At 41.6% G+C, this 13,619-nt stretch overlaps 1 protein-coding gene across 3 annotated transcripts in view; it reads right to left on the bottom strand.

Moving 5' to 3' along the window:
• Positions 1-13,619, bottom strand: part of LOC140070672 (serine/threonine-protein kinase Nek11-like) — a 334,707-nt gene that overhangs the window by 141,454 nt on the left and 179,634 nt on the right. For all 3 annotated transcript variants that reach the window (XM_072117429.1, XM_072117431.1, XM_072117430.1), the window contains exons 8-9: positions 5,607-5,685; positions 2,776-2,861 (exon numbers count right to left, since the gene is read on the bottom strand). In XM_072117429.1, coding sequence (XP_071973530.1) covers positions 2,776-2,861; positions 5,607-5,685 — 165 coding nt within the window. The remainder of the gene's footprint in view (positions 1-2,775; positions 2,862-5,606; positions 5,686-13,619) is intronic.

Raw genomic sequence — 13,619 nt, 5'->3', positions numbered from 1 at the left:
CAGATTACGCAGCGCTACACTGTGCTTGCCAGATCAGTCCCTGGCCCCATGGGGCTCACAATCTATTCAACTACCAGTAATTTTTTGGAGCGTGGGAGGAAACCAGAGGACCCGGAAGAAACCCATGCAAACACAGAGAGAACATACAAACTCTTTGCAGATGTTGACCAGCGCTTCAAGGCTGAGCCACAGTGCTGCCCATCAATCTCCCTATTATCTATCTCCTGTAAGATTCTCCCATATTACAGTTTGTTTTACCATAATAAAGGTAGCCTCTTACTGACTTTGACTGGTCATAAAATAGTTTTATTTGGGGACCCACTCTTAGTTTTGCCCAGGGCCCCACTTTGTCTAGAACTAGCACTGGTCCAAGGTGTCCCTCAGCTGTTCTGAGGATCATGGAGAAAATTGAGGGTGCGGTCACATGTTGTAGTTAAAACTGCATCGCAATTAGTTTTTGGGTGGTTTTAGGTGGTATTACTTATTTTAACAAGTGAAAGACATCAAACCAACAGGTGAATAAAATGTGACTGATTGCGATGCAGTTTTAACTGCAATGTGTGACCACATCCTCAATGGAAAAATGACTATAGATGGGTAACCTGGCTTGTTGCCCTTTATTCATGAATACCACATCACTTAGCATTACAAGCATTACATTACCATTTAAATAAATGTAGTGGTTATTCCAATAATTTGAAAGAATTTTTAATGCAATCTGTAGATTTTTTATTTCAAACAAACAATTTTTGTTTCAACAATGAATTTTTTTCTTCAAGTAGAAGGTGACCCTATGGCAGTGGTGGCGAACCTATGGCACGGGTGCCAGAGGTGGCACTCAGAGCCCTTTCTGTGGGCACCATGGCAATCACCAAAGTGGATGCAATCTATCTTCATGGATTCCCTGACAGCCCAGGACTTGCTGCACACAGTGCTATCTTAAAGCAACAGTGCTGCTTGAGACTACAGGAGGAATGGGAAGGTGTGAGCCTGATCCGGATTATCAATGTAGCTTCAGTTCCGTAAATTCTTCCTTTTCAGGATACCCTGAATTTGTCACTCTCTTTCTACGATATTGTTGCTCTTAGGACACTGATAGGATTGATAGTATGAGAGCGAAGGGAGCAAGAAGTTACTGCTTAAATTGCACTTAAATGTTGGCACTTTGCAATAAAAGTTCGCCATCACTGCCCTATGGGATCAAAATTCCCTCCATCCATCGCAAACATTTTCATGTCATGGTGGGAGGAGAGTATTGCCATAGACGGCATAGACAATATTTTGATTATATGGCAGGGTGATGAGAATAGAATTTCCTGTTTTAAGGAATTTTTAAAACACCTTAAATCTGAAATTTACAGTTAAGGAATCCTTTGGTAGCATATCATTTTTGGATTTGTTTCTAACTGGGGATTCATCCTTGGGTACTGTAAATACAATACTGGATGCAGGTAGTTGCCATCCTCGGCATACTATCAAGTCCATAACCCTTGGTGAGTTTATAGATTAAGAAGGAGTAGTTCCAAGAATGACATTTTTGAAGAAAAAGCTGAAATTTTTACCAAAAAACCCCTTTGCTCGGGAATATGCTAAATAGATGATTTACCACACAGTCAGCTATTCTAAATTCAAAAGGGAATAATAAATATAGGGCTGATTGTCCACAGGTCGCATTTTATACTTCTTATAGTGCCAATTTCCATCAGGTATGTAGTTGCAAATATGTTGCAATGTTAAACCGGGATCCTACTCTCCATGACATTTTAAAATAAAGAGTTTCATATGTTTCTAGGAGAGGAAAATATTTGGGAGATATTTTATCCCTTAGCCTGTATTTAGAAAATACAAAACTTAAAAAAAAGTTTCTATCCATGGGCTGGTCGTAGGTGTAACATGTAAGAGAGAACATTTCAAACATAAAGGAAAAGACTTGAAATTAACTCTTTCAATAACTGCAACTCAGATGTGATCTTAAACTCCAACTACGCTTAGTACTACAGGCTAGTACTAAGCGTAAGATTAAGGATCGCATTAAGAACACATCGGTGATGTTAGAAAAACTACTGCAGTTTCAGGTGCCACCAAACACTTCATAGATAATCATTCTAGATCAATTAAAACTCTAACCTTTTATGGCATAGAAAGGGTGTGGAAACCTTTGAGGGGAGGGTTAGTGCCTTGAGGAAACGTGAGATTTTCTGGATCACAAAACTTAATACTAAAATACCAAAAGGTTTGAATTATTGGGAAGACCTGATGTCAATATATTAATACTTAACATGAAATTTGAAATATTTTGTATTGTTGTATTTTGCATCATTCTATGGTCATTTAACATGAATCAAAGGATATGACATTTGCTATTAAGCTATTGGTCCATGATTGCTTTTAAAACTGTGACTTGTAGTCCAGCATGTTAACCATGACTAAGGGTGTATCCTGAAATGCGTAGGTTCTTGCTTGTATGGACTTTTTAATGCTTTTCTTCTTAATAAAGAATATACATTTTATTCAACCTTGGATGCTGGAACTCCTTTTTTCTACATTATTATGGACATTCCCGTAGCCAGCGGGTTAAGTCTTCTGCATCCACCTGATATGAAACAAGCTCAATTGAACTACAACTTGAGGTGAAAGATTTCTGTGCATCCTGCCTTCCTTTCTTGTTTTGTATATGCTGTTGTTCTCAATTCACATACCACATAGATCCTAGACTATCATATATTAAATGATGTTTCTCAAAAACACTATTAAAAGTATAATTGCTGTACATACATTGCAGCTGTGATCCTGGCAACATCTTCATCCACAGAGTCTTTTCTGTCGTGGTGGATCTCCTCCTGCAGCCATTGTGATAGAGCCTATAATTGACAAGAGGAACCTGCTGAAATCTTCCTATTGAGCATTAACCTCTTTAAGGTAAAGTGTCACACATGTGATTGTGTATTGGCCGGATTACATGACTGACCACAGTGCAAAGGACGGATCTCTGTGCATCCTCGTGATTTATGATCCAAGGAGGCCCTGCTTCCCTATGGAACAGCGTTGCTGAACTGTAATCATGAACTGTAATTTATGGACCAACCACGACCATGTGGTGCCAGCCTTAGTCGGCATAAATAAGGGAGGCAATAGAGGAATTTCCTACTGCAGCGGTTGGAGTATGCTGCTTTTTAGGTTATATTCACACAGAGAGCACTATAAAAAATGGCTACAAGGCCATCAAAAACTGATAAATTGTCCGCTTTTCATGGCTCAGATTTGGTTTGTTTTTCTGACTAAGGCGTTTCTTCATTCTTACTAACATCAGCAGATATATCACAACATGGATGTAACTGGACTGTAATCCCTTCTAACTGTATAGAACTCTCTATGCATCTAGACAATATTATACCGGTATCAACCACACATAGAACTGAGCTGCTTTATCTAAGATATTAATGTATATACCATATATAGAAGTGATCTGCTGTATCTAAGCTGCTATTACTGAGGTATCTACCATCCATAGAGGTGAGCTCTTGTTACTAAGTTGCTCTTGTAATGTCCTGGAGTTGGGCCATTACGAAATTAATTGTTGATAATCTTACCCCATTGGACTTTTTGCGGTGCTGCTGCGCTAGCCAGCATGCAACACAAATTAGAGGGCGTTCCGGTGCTCAGTCAGACCATGCGCTGGATTTAACATGCAAAGTCTGTCGCACGCCCTATTTTAAAGGTGCACCACAAAAAAGTTGGTGAACTCATAATGTGCCCCATAATGTAACATTCATACTATAAACGTACATTAACACACATTACAGGTTACAATCTCATCAACAGCATTTCCCTATTTCCGCTACTTAGTGGTAGTGTGGTGCTAGATATCTACCATACATGGAGGTGAGCTACTTTATAAGCTGCCATTATTGAGGTATCTGCCATACATGGAGGTGAGCTGCTTTATCTAAGCTGCCATTATGAGTTATCTAACATTCAAAGGGCAGAGCTGCTATATAGTAAAGTTGTATTATACATCTAAATTATAGATATTTTGGGAGTAAAACTCAGATAAAACTAAAAGTATTTTACTGAACATTTAAAGTAAACCTTTATATTAAGCAGAATCTGGTGAACTACAGTCAGAGCATGAAATACATAGCTGGATGGAGAGAATAAGGCCCTATGACTTCTGGTATAGTAGAATTGGGGCAGGTATAGTGCAGATCTAATAGTATCATTATAGTTTTATGTTACAGAGACTGCAGAATTATGAGGACTCCTTGGCTACTTTTCAACAAAGCCAACTTCGCTCAGAAGAAGCTTCACTGATAGTGGAATATGTGCCTTTGAACAGAATCATCTTACAAGTTTGCAGCTTCTACCCACCCAGTGAGCCTATTCTGAAAACTTTCCTGGATTCCTTTGTCTTCCCCTGCTTCATTTTCTACCCATCACATCAAGACAGATGAGAGAAGAATGCCAGCAGCAATTAAATCCTAAAGCAAGAACCCAACACATGCTCTCTAAAAGACAGAATATTTCCATAATTGCAAACGACTTGTGTTTCACATACAGAACATGAATGACAGTCTTTAACCCTGTGTATAATTGCCGGTGGATGTAACATGTGAATGGCTTAATTAACCTTATGAACGTTTGGTTACATTTCTGTAAGTATACAATATACATGTGCACATAGCTGATTAACACACCTAGTAGTCTGGATAAATGAAAGAAACTACTACTATATATATATTATATAAAGCTGAAGGAATTTGCACTGTTGCATTTACAATCACTAAAGTTTGCATAGTTAATAGATTTTGAATCAAAATTTTCACCCCACGCCTTCCAAAATACACTTATTAACCATCAAATACAGGCGCTCTTGTCTGCTGCTGCTGTGGCAGGTAGAAGCTGAGCCGCGATTGGGTAACATTTTTGCCACAGGTCATTAATATGAACTCTGAGCTTTGATTTGTTACTTTAGGCAATGAGCATAAGACAGCTTATGTGTGAGGTAAGATGGATAGAGATAGAGACAGAGAGACAGGCAGGGAGAGTGAGAGACAAAGAGACTAGCAGGGAGAGTGAGAAAAAGGCAGGGTGAGTGAGTGAGTGAGTGAGTGAGTGAGTGAGTGAGTGAGTGAGTGAAAGGCAAGAGAGTGACTAGGTGACAGAAACAGACAGGGATAGTGAAAGACAGGCAAGGAGAGTGGGTGAGAAACAGAGTGACAGGCATGGAGAGTGAGTGACAGTGAGATAGGCAGAGAGAGTGAGTAAGTGACAGAGAGACAGGCAGAGAGAGTGAGTGAGAGACAGGAAGGGAGAGTGAGAAACCGGCAGGGAGAGTGAGTGAGAGACAGATAGACAGGCAGAGAGAGTGAGAGGCATGCAGGAAGAGTGGGAGAGAGACAGACAGGGAGAGATAGATACATAAATAGATATAACATATTTTTTGTTAACAGATTCTATTTTGTTATAGCTAAGAGCAGTTATTTATTATCCTGGGCAACACAGGGATAAACAGCTAGTATATATATATATATATATATATATATATATATATATATATATATACACACACAACACATATCCTTTGATAAAAAATATACATTACATACCTGTCCTCTATGAGTTACATAAGGAAACTGTAAAATTTCTTTGGCACTTGGACGAAGCTCTGGGTCCTTCCTAAGCATTCTACAAAAATAAAATATATATATATATTAGAAATCATACATGGGTTTATTATTTACTGAATTAAGTCACCAAAAAGAAGCAAAATGCAGGCTTTTGAGGATCTTCTTGTTCTCTAAACTAGACTTTAAAGGGTTAATTTGGAAAATAGTAAAACTTTTTGTCATAAAAATATCAACATTAATTTTCTAAAATGGGAACAACCCTTTAAGTTCCCCAATGTGAGATACGTGTTGTGACATGCTGTATCTTACCTTCAGGAAATGTGCTATTTTTTGACATTTTATAAACTGTAGGATGTCTTACATGAACTTTCTAATGAAATTTCATTAGCTAAACCCTCGCGTATAGTCCTACTTCATATAGGAACACATGCAGACATTTCTAGTTATAAAGAGGCACATTTCATGAATCAGTATTCAGTTTAAGGCTACCTGTACACGACCTGTCTATCAGGACATTTGACATATGTCCTCATGGATGTTAATGAACTCATGCCCACTGTGTGTTTTTCCTACTCCCTGTTTATTTTGAGTTCAGATGCAATGTACAGTTGGCACTTAGGAAGCACTGAGGAAGTCGCAATCAGGCGACGGAACGCGTGGGGTGCCTTCGGCCACAGTTCTGTGACCTGGAATCTTCCTCCTCCCACTTGGGTCCTATAGAGAACCATTTGACTACTTTGGGCTCTGTTCTGCTCTATACCTATGTGATCATCCCTGCTTCAACCTTATGGGACTACCACTGTTCCCTGTTTCCTTCTGCATTGGCAATTGACCTTTGGCTAGCGACATTATTAACAAGGGCTTTGGTCTTGTGAGTACTTGGACTGTATAGTATATTTCTTTTGGATAGATTATAGGTATGGTGGTCAGGGCTCCATTTTCATTTGCTGTGAGGAATTTGCATTCACATACCCTCTTGTGATCTGTGGCCGCAGGTGGGTCCTGGTTACCAGGCTCTGACCCACCTAGTTGTATATGGATGTGTATTTGTACACTTTTTAAATGTTTTTAATCTTGCATATAGGACACTTTAGCCATTGTTTGTGAATTTCAATAAAGTTTACTGTATTTTAGCCTTTACACACTTGTCTTTCTCTTCTTGTGGTATTAGCTTGTTCCTTAGTGTGTTGGCGTTTGCTATACCTATTGTACTAGTGCATGTTCCACGTTGTTTGGTCGAACAATGTACAGTATGAGACATGTCCTATTCCTGGATGAGTTCTTGTCAAGTCCAGTCCTATTAAAATTGCTTCAAATTCATAGAAAATGGATAGCACAAGTTATAAAGCCTGTGTAATCAGTCTGCAGTCAGTTTGCATTATGTTGCATCCTTCTTTCATTGTTGCAGATCTGCAAAAACTGATGGCATACGGATGAGAATTTGTTTCTGGCCGTCGGATAAGGTACTGATTGCATATTGAACACATACTGAACGCAAATACTGACACTTTACGTCCCATTTAAAAAAATATGTGATGGGCAGGTATCATGGGCAGATCCAGCTACATAGCAAGCAGCTCTGTCATCACCTGCAGAAAAAGGAGAAATGAACAACCTACCCCAGCTACTCCATCCCACTCAAATAAATTAATTGAAGAAATTGAGAAAACCTAGCCACCACAGAGTAAAAACATGAAAACACTTGCTTTAGGAGCAGACATGTGAAAATACTTGGGGAAGAATTTATCATGGCTTGTATGGCAGTTATGAAAATGTCTAAATTCTTAGCACCAGAAAATCCCCCCCCCCCAACTTCACCCTTACGGCAAGTGATTATGACATGGCAGGGCACTACGCAGGTTATACTGCATTTCTTCATCAGACAGGTCCTGGTGTAGAAATAATCTGGCTGCTTTGTAGTATATATAGGCGGGAGCCTCTTAGTATATCCAGCATAAAGTATGCCAGCAGGGGAAACATCCAAACTGGTGCGTGATGTGCCAGCTCTTGATAAATCATTGTGTGGTCAGGATGGTCTACAATTAAATTGTGCCCAAGGGTTATGTGAAGCTTTACTAAGGTGCACTATCATAGAGCTTATTTAGTCAGAGCTGCCTGAGTTGCCATTTTTGTCTGTCCCTGATGGAGAAGAACAGACAGCTTGCTCCTTGCAAGAGAGTGACAGAGAGACCAAATGCAAATGCTTAGAGAAGGCAGAAAGGCATATTTACAATGCAGCTGTAATGGGCTTCTGCAACCTGTCTTTACTAAAAAAAATTGAGGTCCCTGGTGACAGTTTCCCTTTAAAGGGAACCTGTCACCAGGAGAGCCATTTTTAGCACTCCCAGTCTCCACCGAGCATAGTACATACTCTGCCATAGTGTTTTTGTATAGAAAATAGGTTTTACAGAAAAAAAGATATGTTATATTGTACCTTTCATTAGAATCTGCTGTGTGACTAGGCACTCGTCCACTGGGAGTGGCTGTAAAGGAGCAGTTCCCCCCCACCCTTGGGAAACAGCTTCTCTATGTGTCCTTTTCAAATAAATGAATAACTCCCCTCACTCGGGATTGGCTGTAGAGGAGCAGGGGGCGTTGCTAAGAAAGTGATGGGTGTTTTCATTTATTTGAAAAGGACGCATGGAGGAGTGGTTTACCAAGGGGGGGGGGACTGCTCCTTTCCAGCCACTCCCAGTGGACGAATGCCTAGTCACACAGCAGATGCTAATGAAAGGTACAATATAACATATCTTTTTTTCTGTAAAACCAATTTTTAATACAAAAACACTTCGGCAGTGTATGTACTATGCTCTGTGGGGACTGGGGAAGTGCTAAAAATGGGTATCCAGGTGACAGTTTCCCTTTAAGTGTCACACAATGTCAGCAAAGTGTCACATGTCCAAATCAATCTGCTGCCTTTTTAAGAATCTTCTGCGATCTATGACTAGAGATTTACTCTACTGCAAGGACTCTGCAATTCTTTATGACCACCACAACAACCTATGCCCCTGGTTCATGCCATTTGTATCTGTATTTTTCAAAGTAAGGTCCTAAATCAGATTTAACTACATTGATAATTTATGTGTCTTCATATTATCCACCAATACAAACAACAGCTTTTACCTTATTTACAGTAATTCCAAAAATAGGTTCCATACCTGTAAGTAGGATTTATGTTGGGTATAATACTACATGAGTACCTTTACATGATCTGTGCCTATTCTAAAGTCTAATTGCATTCATTATTATTTAGATCATCATTTATTTGAGCTAAAATTCTTAAGTCAACATTTATTTTACTGTAAAATTTCCAGATCATTGCTATGAATAACAGTCTCCCTAATAACATAATGCTCAGCTGTTATGTTTGATCACCAATGAAATTTCCATGGACATTACTTCTCTAATATACAACTTTTTGCTCCCCTGTTCCTGTACTGTTTGGCTCCCTCATGGTTCAGTAGACCTTGAATTCCTTGATGTCGGTTTCTGCAAATAAGAGGTCTGCCCTGTAAGAGATGTGTTTTTTAGGGCGTCTGGTAATGCAATTAAGCGCAAACATAATTGTTCCGCTCAGTAGAATGATTGGGGGAGATGTAACAATTATACACAGTCAGTGGCGCAAATCTAAGGCCTCATTACTGAAGTCTGGCTGGCAGCTTTTTGACTGGGGGGTAAATTATTTTAAGTGACCCAGATATTAGTAGCTGTCAAATTTATAGGTAAGGGCAGGACTGGTGCAAACATTTGGCAAAGTACAGTAATCAACTGCCTGCGGCAACAAAAGTTTTGGAGATGCCAGTGAAGCAGAGTCTAATACTTTATGTAAACACATTATGAGCAATGCTGTGAGTCTGTGCATGCTTTTATATCTGTATCGATCATCTGTATGTATCTGGGCAAACATTTTACCTTTTACTCCTGATACAGTATATAGAATAGACCTCTAAACATACATTAGAAAATTTTTCTAGAGATTTTCAGTAACCATACAGTGAGGTATATGGTACACATACGGTTAAAAAAAAAGTCACATGTATACGGATTCAATCAGCACTGAAATATAAGACTGAAGAAATCATATGTTTGAGTGAAAGGGGCCTAATAACACCCTCTAATATTGCATTTTATACTAGGCACCTGGAACAAATTTACGACGCGGTTGAATAGAACCGCAGGTCTATAATTAAATGGCTGTCATTGTTAAGTTAATATTACATGTTGAAGGTTATTTATCATGATGATGTTGCCCGATATATAAAGAGGCTCCGGTATCTTGATGTATCAGTTGGCTGCAGTGGCGTAACTAGGAGTGGCAGGGCCCCATAGCAGGCTTCGGCATGGGGCCCCCCTTCCCACTTGAATATTATACATATTTGTATATTCACACACGCAAGTTACAATCACACATTTGTACACTTATGCACATATGCTCATATAGAGCATATACACACACATACAGTGACATTTACAAACACACAGCATATATAGACGCATACAGTATATCCAGACACCATACACACATAGAACATATACACATCACAGATGCAGCATATATCATATTATGATGTATAAAGTGCAGCATAATATGGATATAATGATGCACATCCTCCACTCTTTAGTGTGTCAGTTCAGATGCTGGGGCCCCCTAACACTGTGGGCCACATAGCGGTTGCTATGGCTGCTACCACTGGGTGGCTGGCTGTGCAGCATTTATTTCTGAGCAAGGTCTTACCTGCTGTAGAAATATTCCATACACAGCAATCTAATGAGAAATCATATGGCCATGCATATATAACACCATATACAAATACCGTATTTTCCGGACTACAAGGCGCACATAAAAGCCTTGGATTTCCTTGGAAATCCAAAGTGCGCCTTATAGTCCGGTGCGCCCTATGTATGGCACAGGGCAGCGGACCATACTTACATAGGTCCCCGCTACCGGAGACCGGAGACAGCAGATCTCCAGCGGGAACTGCAGACCACGCGGCACGAACAACTTCTGCCGCGTCGGTCTGCAGTTCCCGCTGGAGATCTGCTGTCTCCGGTAGCGGGGACCTATGTAAGTATGGTCCGCTGCCCTCCTCCACCTCCCCCTCACCTTCCCCGCTCACCTTCCCCGCGTCGCCGCGTCTCGTCGGGTCTCGTCTTCGTCTCGGCGTCGCGTCTCTTCTCGTCGGGTCTCCGCTCCGCCGCCGGACCTCCGCCACGCCCCCGGACCCTGCGCCTTATAGTCCGATGCGCCTTATATATGGAATTATTACATATATAAGGCGCATCGGACTGATGCGCCTTATATTCCGGTGCGCCTAATGGCCCGGAAAATACGGTACACAAGAACAGATACAAAAAATGGCCATGATCTGTACAAAAATGTCAATGTTTATTCAACACATATATCACAACACAAGACACACAAGAATACAAACATTTAAAAGAGTACAATGATGTATTGTTCTCATAACCCTGGCGTTAGGGCTAGGTAATACCCGTACCCCAGAACCTCCTTGAACCTATCCACAAATAAATACATACAACCACTATCTCAATGGAAAAGGTCAGGTATCAAGGAAATACTATTTTCTCAGTTGAAAAACCTGAGTGAACCCAAGAAAGCTTACAGTTAATCATGGGTGGTAAATCCTGATGTAATAAATCTACATGGAAGCGAGGAGGGAAATGAGACCTCACGTATATAGTCAGAATGTTTTGACTTCCTCCCTTAAACCCAGATCTTTTGGCCAGGACCCCGAATCTCCTGGTTAGCAGTACAGCTTTACCTCTGCTCGGGTGGATTTCCATGAACTTAACCTTAACTGCATCCACCAAACACAGATAGAGTTGAAAGCAATGATGGAATAGAGAGCCGTCTGCTCCGTATACCACCATGCAGCTTCCACTGCTATATTTAGCAGTTCTGAGGCTTGCTTGGTGTGAGCAGCAGAGAGTAGTGATGTCAGTATCCTGTGCCTCAACACCAAGACGCTCAGTGGTGGTCATTATTGGTGGAGTGGTGTCATTATCATTAAGAGTGGGGGCATTATAAAGACTGGGGCAGTGTGGGGGCATTATAAAGACTGGGGCAGTGTGGGGACATTATAAAGACTAGGGAAGTATGGGGACATTTTAAAGACTGGAGCTCTGTGGAGACATTATAAAGACTGGGGCAGTGTGGGGGCATTATAAAGACTGGAGCACTGTGGGAATATTATGAAGCCTCGGGCAGTTTGGAGACATTATAAAGATTGGAGCTCTGTGGAGACATTACAAAGACTGGAGCACTGCAGGGACATTATAAAGACTGGCACAGTGTTGGGACATTATAAAGACCTGGGCATGTGGGAGCATTATAAAGACTGGAGTAGTGTGGGAGCATTATAAAGACTGGGGCAGTGTGGGGGCATTGAAAAGACTAAGCAGTGTCAGGGTTCTGGGTCTGTGGACCCTCTGAACCACTGCGGGAAATGGTGCTAGCCAACTCTTGGGACCGGAGTCTAAGTGGCACCTGGTGTTCACCAGAGCTTGCTGCAAAGCGGGATGATCTTGCTACGGCGGGTTGCCACCAGGTCGTTCCACAGGTGCGACTAGCCCTGGCAGCCAAGGTGGAAATGCAGAACACAGCCCGGGGTGACAGCAGGAGTACAGTGTAGGAACACTAGAACTCACGGCAGGAACACAGGAGCAGGCACACGGAACAGGAACGCAGGAACAGACTGGAACACAGGAACGGGAACAGAGGAGCAGGATCACGGGAACACAGGAGCAGGAACACAGGAGCAGGATCTGGGACGCAGGAACAAAGAGGGCTTTCACTTCACTGCGAATGTCTTGAAGATCCGGCGGGGAATGATGGGAGCCACCGAATTAAATGGCAGACCCGGAAGTGGCCAGCGCCAATCAACTGTGCAGTGGCCCTTTAAATCTCCAAGGGGCCTAGGCCGGATGGGAGCGTGGAGAGGTAAGTTTGGTGCTGGGGCCGGGGGGCAGCACCATGGAGAGGGGCGCAGGGGCACCCGTGACAGGCATTGTGGGGAAAGTCTAAAGACTAGAGCACTCTGGGTACATTAAAAAGACTGGAGCACTGTGGGAACATTATAAAGACTGGGGCAGTATGGGCACATTATAAAGACTGGAGTATTGTGGGCACATTATAAAGACTTTGACAGTGTAATGGTCATTAAAAAGACTGGGGAATTGTTGGGGGATTATAAAAACTGGGGCAGTCTGGAGGCATTATAAAGACTGGGGCAGTGTGGGGGCATTATAAAGATTGGGGCAGTGTGGGCGCATTATAAAGACTGGGGCATTGTGGGAGCATTATAAAGATTTGGGCACTGTAATGGGCATTATAAAGATTAGGGCAGTGTGGGGGCATTTTAAAGACTGGGGCAGTGTGGGGTCATTATAAAGACATGGGTATGGTGGGGACATTATAAAGACTGTGGCAGTGTAACGGGCATTATAAAAACTGAGGCAGTGTTGGGGCAATATAAAGACTGGGGCAGTGTGGGGATGTTATACAAACTCTGACAGTGTAATTGGCATTAAAAAGACTGGGGAATTGTTGGGAGATTATAAAAACTGGGGCAGTCTGGAGGCATTATAAAGACTGGGGCAGTTTGGGGCATTATAAAGATTGGGGCAGTGTGGGAGCATTATAAAGACTGGGGCATTGTGGGGGTATTATAAAGACTTGGGCAGTGTAATGGGCATTATAAAGAGTGGGGCAGTGTGGGGACATATAAAGACTGTGACAGTGTAATGGGCATTAAAAAGACTGGGGAACTGTTGGGAGATTATAAAAACTGGGGCAGTCTGGAGGCATTATAAAGACTGGGGCAGTTTGGGGGCATTATAAAGAGTTGGGCAGTGTGGGGACATATAAAGACTGTGACAGTGTAATGGGCATTAAAAAGACTGGGGAACTGTTGGGAGATTATAAAAACTGGGGCAGTCTGGAGGCATTATAAAGACTGGGTCAGTCTGGGG

Source organism: Engystomops pustulosus, chromosome 7, assembly GCF_040894005.1.
Source record: "Engystomops pustulosus chromosome 7, aEngPut4.maternal, whole genome shotgun sequence".
Classification (NCBI taxonomy): Eukaryota; Metazoa; Chordata; class Amphibia; order Anura; family Leptodactylidae; genus Engystomops; species Engystomops pustulosus.
Note: the sequence above shows the minus strand (reverse complement) of the source record. Positions and strands in the feature narration are given on the sequence as shown.